Source organism: Monocercomonoides exilis, assembly GCF_001643675.1.
Source record: "Monocercomonoides exilis strain PA203 chromosome Unknown scaffold19-1596985, whole genome shotgun sequence".
In the NCBI taxonomy this organism is placed as follows: domain Eukaryota; phylum Preaxostyla; order Oxymonadida; family Polymastigidae; genus Monocercomonoides; species Monocercomonoides exilis.
Window position 1 is genome coordinate 1170135 of NW_027150564.1, and position 14095 is coordinate 1184229.

The following is a 14095-nucleotide window of genomic DNA, read 5'->3' on the forward strand; positions in this document are numbered from 1 at the left end:
ATGAATATTTCCTCCTTTTGATTCTTTAATCGAAAAAGTCTGAAACAAACGTTGATTCACAAGTAATTTTGTATGATGGTATTTTGAGTTTCCGTGTATTAAGTGTATTTACGGAAATGTTTTTGGAAAATAAAAATTAGTTTGTGAATATTTCCTTATTGTTTCTAACATGATGAATTATTTATTGTTATATTTCTTGGAAAAAAAAGCTTCCAAATAAAGTGTATTTTCAATGTATTATGTGAAGTGAAATGAATAAGACAACATGAAATTCTTAATAATTTGTAAGCCAAAACTAGAAAAAAGAACAGAAACGTAGAGTGATCGAAAACAGCACAACGCGCACAAGAAAGTTCTTCATTTCAAATATGTAATATCAAAAATATAATTTACAGCTTCACCTACTGTGCTCATTTGCCTTTACTCAAAAAAAAAGGCATTATATCACACAGACTTCCCCAGCTGTCCAATGTATATCAAATAAAAGTTGAAGAGAACGTCTAAAAAAAGGAGAAAAGTCAAATAGAAAAGTGATATGATAAGACATAGAATCTCATAATTTGAACAAAAAACATAACCAACGTAAAACTAAACTTAAGTACACTTTTTTTGTACTCAGCAAGTTGATATTTATTTATTTGTCTCTCTAATAATATTTCTTTCTTTCTTTTTGACTTTATTTTTGTGCAAAATACAACAAATTATCAATAACCACACACGTCAATGCATCAAAATAAATAAATCTCACTAAAAACACTTTGAGCCAAATTCCATGAAGAAGGGAAGGGTGGAAGGAAAGATATATTAATTTTGAATGTGCTAGCCTTAAAAAAAAAAAAAAATTCACACCTTTTAAACTTCCTTTCATAATTGCGCTTGCTTCAAGATTGTTGCTGTAGAATACATTGTCTATCTAAAATAATAATAAAAATAATAATAAATAATTCAGGGTGCTTTCTTTCTTTCTCAGTTTCGATTAGGAAGTCAATGCTCATCCATATTTTCGATTTCTTCTGTCTTCTTTAAATTTTCATTCGTTTTTTCCGCTTCTTCATCTTTTGTACATTCACCTTCATCACTTTTTTCTGAACGTTCAGTTATTTCGTTGTTATCTCCAACATCTTTATTTATCTTGTTGCCTTCTTCTTCCTTTTCAATTTTTTCTTTTTCTATTTCTTTATCGTCTTTATTGCCTTTATCGTCTTTATCCTCTTTAATGTCTTTTTCTTTTATATCTTTTATATTTTTATCTTCTATCTCCTTCTCTGCATTCCCATTTTCATCTTTCTCCGTTCTAATGTCCTTTCCTTTCTCCTTTCCATCATTTTCTGCTTCTGAGACTTTAAGTGGCTCTGGCTGCAACACATTTTCCGGTTGCACGCCGTTTTGTTCACTTGCATCATTCCTTTCAATAACCGCATATTTATCTAAATCTGCTGACTCCTTTGTGACAAGCAACTGTAATAAATCAGTGCTTCCTTCAGTGAAATCAGGCTCAACTTTATCAGAAGGCGAGAGCGTTTGCCCAAACTTGCTGTATGAATCGCATTTTCTATACAAAGAAACGAAGGAGTTTTCATTTGACGTACTTGTATTGAAATTCTGTGAAGCGTTATTGGAGAGGGACAAACATGAAAGTGGAGAAAAACAGCGAGATTGCGAACGAGAAGGAGAAGTGGAAAGAGAAGGAGAAAGAGAAGGAGAAAGAGAAGGAGAAAAAGAAGGAGAATAAGAGCCTGGTGAACATATTTTGATATTTGTCGGGTCTTCTGGTATAGAATTATTTGTGAAAAAATACTGATTTTGAAGTTTGGAATTTTTTTCAATGGATTCAACAAATACTTCCCGCTTTTCGGGGGGAAACAACGATAAAACATCTGTTTCAATATCTTTGCTTTGAAATTGATAGGTATAATTGGTCTGATCATCGTCAACCAACTGAATCTGTGAAATGTCTTCTTTAACAGCATGAGGCATAAGCGAAGATCCAGACGAAGACGAGGAATGGTCTGTGTCAATGGTTTCTTCGGTGGCATTGCTGCCATTACTGTCATTGTTTTCATTGTTTTCATTGTTTTCATCGTTGTGTGTATTCTTCTTAAGAGCATCTGTATCTTCAGCAGAGCTTACTGATTGGATGGCATTGCTTTGGCTTATTGCTCCTTGCTCTGTGTGGCCATCATTATCTACATTACCACCACCACCATCACCACCACCATCACCGCCATCTCTAATTCCATTTTCATTTCCATTTTCATTTCCATTTTCATTTTCATTTTCATTTTCATCACCATCACCATCACCATCACCATCACCATCACCATCACCATCACCATCACCATCACCATCGCCATCGCCATCGCCATCAACTTGGCACGAATGCCTTATTCCTTCATAACGAGTCATCTCGATCTCCTTCTGCACATCTGTGTTCTGCTCATTCTCCACCTGATGCTGACTCATTGCTTCGTTAAAGAAGGGCGCATTCAATTCCATTGTATATTCATAGTCTTTCTCCTCGTGCAAATAGTTTTCAATCAGATCATCTCTCGAATTCAGCATCTCCTGTGAGATTATTTTCTTCATCTCTTCTTTATCCACAAACGGATACATCAGCAAAGCTGACTCGTGGCTGACTTGTGTGTATCTCGGGAAAATGGACTGGTCCATGAACACCTCATTCACACCGGTGCTTCTTGGAATTTGTGGAACATCGGCGCTTCTTTTCATTTGTGGAACATAGTAGCTCGCAGCGCTCGGCTCAGCTGTGCTTCTGCCTTCTTGCACTTCGTTGGCTGTCTGGCTGGTCCTCATGATGGCAACTTGGCTTATTTCCTGTCTCTTCTCTGGCTGGTCACCTCCCACATTCCGGTTAATCACATTAATTTTGTTGAATTCGATTTTGTCGTTTTCTTCCTCATACGATTCCTCTTTCTGCTGATTGTCATCCGTGTTCTGGAATCCATAATTCCTTTTTTCTGCCATGTGTTCAGCGATCAGTTCTGCTTCTCTCCTCTTTTTCTCCCTGGCCAGCATCCGTGCAAGCGACAGCGCGTACTTAATCAGTTCCATAAAATCCTTTTGCTGCAGTGCAACCAGCGGTTTCGAGAAGAATGCATCATCTTCCTCACACCTTTTGACATCACTATTTTCATCCTTCTTCCCCAATTGAAACACGCCCCCTGGGGTAGAGCTGAACGACAAGAACTTGATGCAGCCGCTGTACACCAGCAGCCCATCGCTCGGATACTCATGTCTCGTACTGCCCAGATCGACGCACGATAGCGAGCGATGCATAAAGGACATGTCTCCACCGACTGACAGACTCCGCGCTTTCTTTTCCCGCTCGTCCGGCGGGACTGAAACAGAGCGCTGAATGTAATTCATTCTCTGAGCACCCGGAGCATCTAAAGCAACAGAATAATCAGAGGTTGCAGATCCAGCAGAAGCAACGGAATATGCAGCGGAAGCAGAGGAAGCAGAGGTAGCAGAGGAAGCAGACGTTGCAGAGGTAGCTGGAACCGACGAGCCGCAGGTAGCGTTTCTGGAGCTGGTTGTTTCGTCAGGGCAAGTGTTGTGCTGCATATCGTCGAAGTCTCTAATGCTTCTGGAATCTTGACTGCCTTCGTGGTCGTAGCTGCTATGGGCGTCTGGGTCAGAGGATCTGGAAGAGGAAGAGGAAGAAGAAGGTGAAGGTGAAGGCGAAGGTGAAGGTGAACCAGAACAAGAAGAACAAGAAGAAGAAGAAAAGGAAGAAGAAGAGGTAAAGGAAGAAGAAGAGGAGGAGGAGGAAGAATAGGAAGAGGAAGAAGAATAGGAAGAAGATGAAGAGCCTGTTGGAGAAGGCGAGCGGTCCACTGCATCATTCAACCCATCGTCCACTGGAACCGCCGCTTCATCTCCTTCTCTTCTTCTTTCACCAGTGCCATCCCCAACAATTTCAAAGAAACCATCGTTTGTTTCCTCTTCGCCCCCGCGGAAGTTTTTCATCGGATGCGCCTGTACTTGCTGAGCAGGGGCAGTCTGTATAGGCTGTATAGCCTGTATAGCCTGAATCGCCTGGAAAAATCTAATCTGATGTGGGATCTGGGCAATTTGAGCAGGCATTCCATTGGCAACAGCGCCTGGGTCAATGTCAATGGGGAGCAAAGAAGGCTGATTGGGACCGAGCACTGGCCCCGTGCTGGACTGCAGCAGAAGCTGTGGTTGTTGCTGCGGGCGTTGCTGTCGTTGTAGGAACATTTGCATCTGAAGAGCATTGATGTTGATGGGTGCAGAGGAATTGGCAGGAGGAATGGCATAGGAATAGGATTGCTGTGATTGCGAGGCTTGCCCAGGGAGCATATTGCTGTTGCTTTGAGAAAGAAAAGGAGGATTCGAATTAAATTCATTGGGAAGAGGGCTGTGCATGAGCACTTGGGGGGGAAAGGATTGAAGTGGATATGAGCCTCCAGACTGAGGAGGAGGTGGAGGAGGAGGAGGAGGAGAAAAGAAGACGCGATTCAGAGGCATTTGTTGTGCTTGCTGTACTTGCTGAGGTTGTTGAATGTGAAACTGAATGTTATTGAACAGGGAAGGATTGCTTTGGACAGCAGCAGAAGGCGAACAATCGTTGGAGGAAATGGAATGCATCGATGGAGACTGATCGGACTGGGTTTGGGTGTTGCTGGGCTGAGCGAATGTGCTGGTGTTTGTTAACATGGGAAGAGAAGAAGAAGAGGGGGAGGAGGAGGAGGAGGAAGAGGAAGAGGAAGAGGAGGGAGGTGATGGTGATGCTGACTGCGATATTGATAATTGCGATGGTGAAAAAGATGAGCTAAAGGAAGTGGCAGAGGAAGGGGATGAAGGAATAGGTGCAGATGCAAAAGACGATGGAGATGACAATAACGATGATGACGACACTGGTGAAGAAGAAGATGATGATGGCTGTGTAAATGATGAAGAAAAAGGAGCAGTCAAAGAGGCAGAGGTGTTGATGCCCGGAGGGGGATAAGGATGAGGAGAAGGAGAAGGAGAAGTCGGTGCTGGTGTCTGCATTTGAACAGTGCTGGTGAGTGTGCTTGCGGCGGGGTTTGGAAGTGCGCTTGTAAGTGCGTTTGTGGGTGTGGTTGTGGCTGTGACTGTCGTTGTGGTTGGAGTCGAAGTTGGAGCTGAAGTTGAAGTTGAAGTTGGGTTTATGTTTGTGCTTGCCACTGCATTCGGTGCTGCTGATGAGGATGTCCCGGGTGTCTGCATGGATTTCGGAAAGAATGGAGGCGAAGTCACTGACAAATTAGATGTCACGGGAGAAAGATTTGTGGAAGGAGAATATAAAGAATATAATTTCTGGTCTGTTTGCCCAGCTCCAACTCCAACACCAACTCCACTTCCAGGGCTTATGCCTTGTTTGCTCATGCTGTTGTAAGTCGAGGGCGTATTGTATTTGGTTCCTTTGTCGAACAAAATCTTTACAGTTTTGTCGGTGCTGTACTGGTTGAATCTGTCTTGTTCTGGCGGTTTTTGACTGGCGGCTGTGTACACAGACGAGACGATGTTGCGCAGGCGCGGCAGGCGGATAGACTCGTCGATGCGCATGTTGCGGCAGAAGTAGAAGGTCATCTTGCAGCCGAACGGTGGAGGTGTCGTAGATGATCCAATGGACGACGAAGAGGATGAAGAATAAGATGAGGATGAGGAGGAGGATGAGGAGGAGGAAGAGGAGGAGTATATCGACTGCTGCATAGACGGTGCGGGTGCGATCTCGTAGACGAAGCTGCCGGATAGCTCATCCAGAGCCTGTTTCACGCACTCTGATGCATTCGACCAGCCTTCCATCTCAGGAAACATCACAAAGCCATAGTCCTGTATTTTCCCGTTTTCTGTGGGGAGATACACATCCTCCGTCTTAAGCCGCAGCTGGTCCACAAGCTGCTCGTACTTTTCTTTCTTCAGCAGCTCTGGCGGAGGCTTTACGTGCAAGTGCTTCAGCCTTTCCCATATTGCCTGCTTTATTACTTCGCTTTTGGGGGTGAACGAATTTGATCTTCGAATGATGAATGACAGTGTGTTGCGTCCAATGTTCACGTTTGCCCAATGTGCGCTGACATTTTTAACGTGTTTAACTATATCAACTAAGCTGTCGTGAGCCTTAATGGCATCTGAACGCTTCTTAAACTGAATAAAACAAGTACGATGATCTGACGCCAAGGAAACACCTGTTAGATCTCCAAAAGTATTTCTTTTTTAAAAAAGGAAAGAAAGAAAGAAAGAGAAATATATATATATATATATATAATTGTTATATTAGAAAATAAATTTTAATTTTGTATGAATTTATCGAAAAGGCACACTGGCATGTATTCATTAACATTTCAACAAAATCGTCTTCGAGCTCTCCTCTCACAGCAATTGTTTTGTTTCTAAATGCGGGTTGTATTCTATATTGCGTGTTTTCCAGCGACTAAAATTGCACAAAAATTATAAAAAAAAGGAAGAATTTGTAAAAAAAAAAAAGGTTTTTATAAAACGATCATATACCACTGAAGAATGCTTAAGAAGTATGGAAGCACTTTTCTCTTCCGTAAAATAAATAAAAATATATCCTGTAAATTCTTCCGATTTTTTTTGTTTGTGGATTCTATCGATTGTTCCAATATCCCTAAAAAATCCTTGAAGCTGATCTTTATCATAACGTAAAGGCACGTCCAAAAGTTTCACTCCTCCTAATGTATTCATTAACATATATACATATATATAATTATTATTAAAAAATAATTTGCTAGAATTCTCTTAAAGAATATCAAATTAACAAACTATCATCATCATCCACCTGAGCATTGTCTGAAACATTAAACAATTTTTCAATTGAATATGAAACTTTTATAAAAAAACAAACTTCTTTGGATGAAATACATGGAGGATGCTCCTTGATCTTCAGGGAAAGAATTCATCCTCGACAGAGCTTTCAGGATATTAATAAGGGTTGGTGATATTAAAAAATAATTCGTTAAACAAAAATTAACATATAAATAAAACATACGAAAAATAACAACTGTGAATGATTTTAGAGAACATAAATATTTCTTGTTTCCCTTTAAATAAAATGTTTTTTTTTCTGTTAATTTTTGTTTTAATTTTTAATTTTAATTGGGGAAAAGAAAACGCACGAAAGAAAAGTAATCAAGATGAAGATCAATATTGTGTTTTTGACGATATTGATATGTCTCAGCTTCCTGATTGGGTGATTCAACGCTGGAAAAGTGTGATAGTTTTTTCTTTTTTTCCAAGATATAAAGAAGCATATAATTGTCATCATGGTCAGCGAACGAGCATGTTTGGTATTATCATCCTTGCTCGGATATAACAATTCCTGGACATGAGAATTTTGCCGTTCTTCGACCAGATGGTTCAATTGTTGATTTAAAAATAAAAGAAGATTGCAGTTCGCTATATCCGATCACAAGCAAACAAAAAGAAGAAGGGCTTGTTAGGTTATGTTATTCAGACGATCTAAATGAATGTTTGCAATTTTATCGTTCGTTTTACAAAGTTATTAATAATTTTATTGTGTGATGAAGTTTCGGCTGTGTTTGATTATTTTATTTCCATTTTTATTGTTAATGAAACTGATAACAAACATTCAATTTTCCACTTGTTGTTTGTGGTTTTCGTCATCAAAATAGCATCGATTTCCCATGTACTTCCACAATTCTAAAGAAGCCATATTTGGTTTGAAATAATTTAGTATCTGAATTTTCGTGAAATTATGTATATATGAATAATATTTATTGAATTGTTCAATATTTATTTCAAATGATTATTCTTTATTTTTATCTTAATTCATTCAAAAAGAGGGCCAATAACACAATTTGTCCTGATAACTCGAAATGCATATATGCAATTTGGGAAAATTCTTTAACTTGTCGTTTGTAAATTTTAAGTTGGATTTTTTGACTCGTTTATTTTTTCTTTTCTAATTTACTTATGCATGTTCATTCGTTGAATTTGTTAAATTTTTATAACAAATTAAAAATCAAATGTTAGAAAGAAGTTCAATTGACTGGATAGGATTTGTGTACATTGCATTTGTATTGATTGTTGTCATTCTTATTTGCATCTGATGTAATTGATATCATTTTTGTGTTCAAGTATTTAAATAAAAAAATAAATAAATAAAATGTATGTAAAATTAGAATTTTATTTTTATTTATATTTTTTCTTTTTTTTTTTTTTTTTCATTCTTCTAAGATAGTTATTGCATGCTATTAACTTTTATTGTCAAATAGATCCTAAGTTTTATGGTTATTGATTTTTTCAGATATCTCAATTATTCAGATTTCATAATTCTTTCCCATGCAAATAACACATATTATAAAGATACTTTGTTTTCAACTATTCTGTTATGCGAGCATATTAATTAATTAAATTTGATGCTAAACAATTGTTTTTTGCTCTTTCTGATTATTTTTTAAAGTTACGACAACTCAATGTTGCTTCATATTTGAATGCTGTTCTTGATTGTAATTTCATTTTTCAGCTCAAACTTTAATTTTTCGTTCTTTCAACTCTCTTTTGAAAGAAAATCAGCCACATCATTTTTTGATAAATAATTACAAAAATTATTTACAGAATCAGAAATATTGTAAGTGTATTAACAAAGAAAAATCCGACCAAAACTTCTTGATCAAAATTTCAATCAATAAAACATGATGAGTTATTTAAAGGGAAACCAAAAAATAAATCGAGACCCAAGATACACTTATTAATAAAACTTTCATAAATAAAGAAAAAAAACTGAGACATTTGAAACAATATTTTTTTCACGTTGCTGAAATCATTTTTTATTCTTGTTGTTTTTGAAAAGAGATCTTCAAATTTCTGTTCAATTTTTGAATCAATGACTTTCTTAAGGAAGCAATTATTTTTCATTTTGTGAGTTTAAAGTTTTTCATTGTTTTATAACTTGACTTTTTATTGTTTTTTAATAATTTTTCCAGTCACACATTTCTATTTTTTTTTTTATTTTGAATTATTTGATTATAATAGAAATCTCAATGATTCAGAAATTCAGTTCACACGAGCGAGATTCGTAATTATGTTTCAATTGGATATTTGAATATTATCCAAAATCAAAAGAATACAGCAAAAAGATAATTTTTGTTTTTGCTTTTATTTATTTATTTATTTATTTTTGATAATTATTTGCATTGAAATATAATTGAATTTGTGCATTTTCAATTTTGGATGAAAATAAAACAAAAGAAAAATATCAAAAATACAAAAACTTATAAAAAATTTTTTTGTTCCTTTTTGAGGAATGTTAATACTCTTCTGTCAAGATGCTGGGTAATGAGTGTACAGTGAGGAATAAAGGAAACAACATCGAAGTTATATTTGAGGATTTCTTTCCAGATTGTCGGGTTTTACACGAGGAATGTGAGAGTAGATAAGAAGCAGGCAGAGAGAATTCTCGAGTGAAATGCACTCTCTGCGGTCGATGATTGCTGGGAGGAGTGTTGAAAGAACAAACATTTTGAATTGGTTGCAGCCCATCAAATGACTTCCGTTCGCTAATTTTCCAGAGTTTGCGATAGCATCAGCTTCATTTTATTATAAAGGTTATTGTTCGTCAACATAATCACAGAAGGAAATGAGAACCCGTCAGCAGCAACAGAAGTTTCCAGTGGAGAATTTGCCGTTTTCTGAGTTTCTTTGTGAAGTACTGGATTTTCATTTTTCAAATGAGCCAAACAAAGCTTTGTTCACCAGTATTCTCAAAAAAGATTCAATAATGTTGAATATCAATTCTTCACAAAATTCATTTTTTTGTGAAAAATTTCGAACAATGAATGCCTTTATTAAAGAGCATTTCAAATAGATGCAGAAAGAGGATTAATATTATTATTTTGGATGCACTTTTTATCAGCTCAAGATGGAGTTTCACATAGTTTTTTGCAGTTATTATTGTAATCTGTTCAAAAGATGCATCTTTGTCATCGATATTGTCAATAACATTTTCCGTCGAAAGAATTATTTTAAGTTTTTAATAATTAATAAGAAACAAATGAGTTCTGGATCTTTCCGTTATAGTGAACAGCTTCCAGATCTTTATTCAATGATCATTTCATCCAAAACAATGTATTCTTTGTCTCCAATAACAAATTGCGGTCTTTCAACTTTTGAAACAAACATTTTTCTTCCCAGCGCTTGTTCAGCATTTTCAATCCGTTTTCGAGAGAATTCTGTGAAACTGGTTATGCCAGATATCCTGGTAACTTCATCCAACAAAATCATTATCGTCCATTCATGAATATTTCAAATACTTATGAATTCACAGGATTATATCACAACTCTATATTTCCACTGCCAAACAATTCATTTTTTTTGTTCCAAAGTCATTTTTTGTTATATTAATAATTTCTTGAATGAATCAATTATTATCGTTTATTTTTTTTAAATTTCAATTTTTTTGAAGACCTTATTTCTAATTTCATTCACTTCAATTTCAATTGGGTTTTCACCAATTTAATCTGCATATTTAATTGTTTTTTTCGATGGAAGGGATTATCTCTCTTTCTCTCTCTCTCTCTTTCTCTTTCTCTTTCTCTTTCTCTCTTTCTCTCTCTGTCAATCAATCAATCAATCTATCTATCTCTCTCTTTCTTTTTTTTTTTTTTTTTTTTTTTTTTTTTTTTTTTTTTTTTTTTTTTTTTTTTTTTTTTTTCGGAAATTGACTTCTAATCAAATTGCAATAATCCATAATTAAATGGTTTGCTTATGAATTGAATATATAAATAATAAACTTAAAAGTGGGAACATTAATTGAGAAATTTGAAATTTAGCCCATTCAAAAATAAGTTTCCTCTCGATAACTGACCCAATATTTAAAAGTTGTAATGATAAAATTTATTTATCAAATAATTCTATTTTTGATAATAATATTATGATAAAGTCATAAGAAAATAAATTGCAAACAGAAAATAGTTATGATTACAAAAATAATCACCATGGAAGTTATAAAAAAAAGAAAGAAAAGAAAAAAAAAAAAAAGAAATAATGAAATAAAGAAAATATATACATAAGTTTTGATTTTCAAAAAAAATTTTTTGCAAAATCAATTAAAAGGATTCAGCTTAACTGACAAGAAATAAAAAATAACCATTCACATTTTAATAATAATTTCATTTTTTGGTACATTTCACTGAGGATAAATTAATTTGAAAATCCTTTCAACAGTCAAAAACTGGTTTTCTATTTACAGCAAATGAAAGGCTGAAGAAAGATTTTATCAAAAGGAAGACTAAATCTCGAACAAAATATGTGTTTTCCGCACAATTAACTCATTTCTTCAAAATTAAAAATACATAAAGAGCATTAATGATAATTCATCATTTGCATAAAGCGTGAAGTCATAGCTATGCTGGTGCAAGAATATATTCATTTGCAATTTCAATAAACTTGCTATTTCATCTTCATATCCTTCCTCCTCTAGCTTTTGAAGAATCTCTCCTTTCATCAACTTCCGTTGCTTCTCGTCACTTTCATCGTCCATCTTTTTATTCATCTTGCGTGATAAATGCACAAAAAACGACATGCAGCGCACATCAGACGAATCAGGCAACGTTGGTTGCTGAAGATCCTCCATAACAGTAACAATGACCCCTCCCTTCAATAAATCAAAAGGCAGAACCCTTCGCAAATTTATCATCTTTGTAAAAACATCAAAACATTGGTTGTACAATTCCACATAATTATCCTTTGATGATTTGAACAGCATGGCGAGACTTTCAGTTAACTCGGCATTTTCTTCGTTCCACAAATCCACCTCAAACAAATTCTCTTGAAGATCTTTAAACCATCGATCAATAACAATTTGTTCTTTTGTTTTTTTCTTTTCCTCTTTCTTTTTCTTCCAGTCCACGCAAGCCGTTAAGCTTTTTATTTCTTTTGCAATTTCTCTTGCAAAATGAAATTCATTTACAATTTTATCATTAGGAATTCTTTCACTTTTGAATCTGTTCAAAACAAATCTCCAAGAAGACTGATAGGCAAGATGCGTCAGATTGTGATGCTCTTGATGATATTTCATTATTTCCACCATCTCTTTCAAATACCAATCTTTTTCTATTTTCAGCTGAAAAATACAAAATATTATAAAAAAGAAAAACGATTAATAATATGCAAACAGGAAAAGATGGGATGTTACCCAACGCCAATAATGCAAATTCCACTTCTTTTTGTGTTCTCGGATTTTTATCTTTGTTCAATGCAAATTCCGCAAGACAGGGAACGATTATTATTGTTGCTTTTTCGTGGAAATGATTTCCCTTTAGTAAAAGATAACATTCGTAAAGATCAATCAGAAAATTTGTATTCTTTTTCTCATTCTCTTTCTTTTCTTCCAAAATCAACGATTCAATTCTATTGTGCAATATGGATTTTATGAAGCATGAATTGTTAATTTCTTTAAACACTTTCCATTTACCAAAAATCTTCAACAACAAAAGAGCGTTTTCAAATAATATTGTCTTTTTCTCAATTATTTTATCAATTTCATTGAATAGATCTTTCGAAATAACAGAATTAAATTCCGTTTCATTCATTCGTTCAATCACTTCACTTATTTCGCTGAATAATATTTTTTGTTTTGCATCAGAACAATTTTTAATACGAGAAAATATTTCTGTGAAAAAAACGAACAATATTTATATATGCATTGAAAATACTTAACCTGTAAAATTTTCAGTCAGGGGTGTCTGATATATTATTCAATACAAAATATGAAATCAATAAATTGAATTTAACAAAAAACAACAAACAGAATGCAAAAAATAGGAAAATAGATATAATAAAATAATAAACCTTCACTATTTTCGTCATTGGCATTCTAAAGCTGCGATATTGATGCTGAACAAAAAACGATTCCATTTTTCTTTCCGGTTGTTATGGTACTTGAAAAGATCAAATCCATAAAATACTCAAATAAACAAGTTCCTATTTTTGTAGAAGTTGAAGCAATAAATGGATTATGTTTTTGTTCTAGTTTCATTTTTTTTTTTAAAAATTCTATTTCCACTTTCAAATGTTCAAAAGCATTGTTTTCTTTCTATTTACAAAAATGTTTTCTGTAATTTTCATCTGATATAGCTTTTAAAAACGATTTTCATCCAGAAGATAAATGAAGTTAACAATGAAATAGCTTTTTCTTTAAAAATACATAAGAAATCGTTCTTGATCATTAAAAGTTGCTAAGATTCGGCTGATGCAATCTATTGAACGCAAAATGATGCACAATTGCTTAGAGTCCAAAGATATATTTATTAAATCGACTGTAAACCTTCAATATGTCCCTTTGAAACTTGAAAAGAAAGATATTTCGAACATGATGAAATTAATCTTTTTTTGATTTCGTTTAAAAAACTATTTTCAACTTATTATCAACCGAATCGTTATTTAGGAATTTTATTTCGCAAAAATTTCGTTTATTTAAGTTGAAGTGATGTTATCTACGTTCATCTTATATTTTCTCAAACCAAAGCAGAATTAAATCACCTACGTTAACATCAAACTTTCAATATTCAATTATCTAAAAACTATATTTCATCGCATCGCCTTTGAGTGGCTTATTGATTCTCCATTTTTGTTCATTTTTCATTCATGTGATTGAATTTAATGGAAAATCATGAAGTAATTTTTCAACAGTTATGAATGGCATGACCAAAAAACAATTAACAAAGTTATATATCTGAATTTGGGTATTTCGGAAACACACAATAAGTTCAAAAAAAACCATAATAAATTCCATGAATGTTCTTATGTTTTATTTTTTGCTTTTTGTGCTCCAATTATTGTAGTTCACCAAATGTACTTGTGGTTGGAACATTAAATGGAGATATATATGCACTAGAAGAAGATACAGGAAATGAACGATGGAAGATTGAATTTGGAGGCCCGTTAGTGAAATATTCTGCGTGTTTGTCAATGGTTCCTTCAATTGACGGAAACATATATGCAATTGATGAAAAGAGAAGAGTTAATGTATGCTCATTTATTATCGAAAAAAATTATAAATTTCTGTTTTATTCATAATTAAACACATTTTAGAAATTACCGTTTT

General features: G+C 34.2%; 3 protein-coding genes across 3 annotated transcripts; 1 reads left to right on the top strand and 2 right to left on the bottom strand.

The window, feature by feature from the left end:
• Window positions 1–164: 164 nt before the first annotated feature.
• MONOS_905 (uncharacterized protein) lies at window positions 165–6929 on the bottom strand (the record flags this gene model as incomplete). The annotated part of the gene is made up of 6 exons (XM_067879508.1): window positions 165–756; window positions 850–6217; window positions 6330–6439; window positions 6517–6701; window positions 6793–6819; window positions 6875–6929. 5 exons carry the CDS (start codon window positions 6927–6929, stop codon window positions 985–987), a joined length of 5610 nt encoding a protein of 1869 aa, XP_067728591.1. The 3' UTR covers window positions 165–756; window positions 850–984.
• Window positions 6930–7198: 269 nt separating this feature from the next.
• On the top strand, window positions 7199–7572 carry MONOS_17503 (uncharacterized protein; the record flags this gene model as incomplete). Its single annotated transcript, XM_067870430.1, has 3 exons — window positions 7199–7238; window positions 7301–7469; window positions 7557–7572. The coding sequence occupies 3 exons, from the start codon at window positions 7199–7201 to the stop codon at window positions 7570–7572; spliced, it is 225 nt and encodes a 74-aa protein (XP_067728592.1).
• Window positions 7573–10837: 3265 nt separating this feature from the next.
• MONOS_17504 (uncharacterized protein) lies at window positions 10838–12925 on the bottom strand. Its single transcript, XM_067870431.1, has 4 exons — window positions 12841–12925; window positions 12710–12734; window positions 12165–12661; window positions 10838–12112 (listed from the first exon to the last, which is right to left on the bottom strand). The coding sequence occupies exons 1-4, from the start codon at window positions 12904–12906 to the stop codon at window positions 11333–11335; spliced, it is 1368 nt and encodes a 455-aa protein (XP_067728593.1). The 5' UTR covers window positions 12907–12925; the 3' UTR covers window positions 10838–11332.
• Window positions 12926–14095: the final 1170 nt, after the last annotated feature.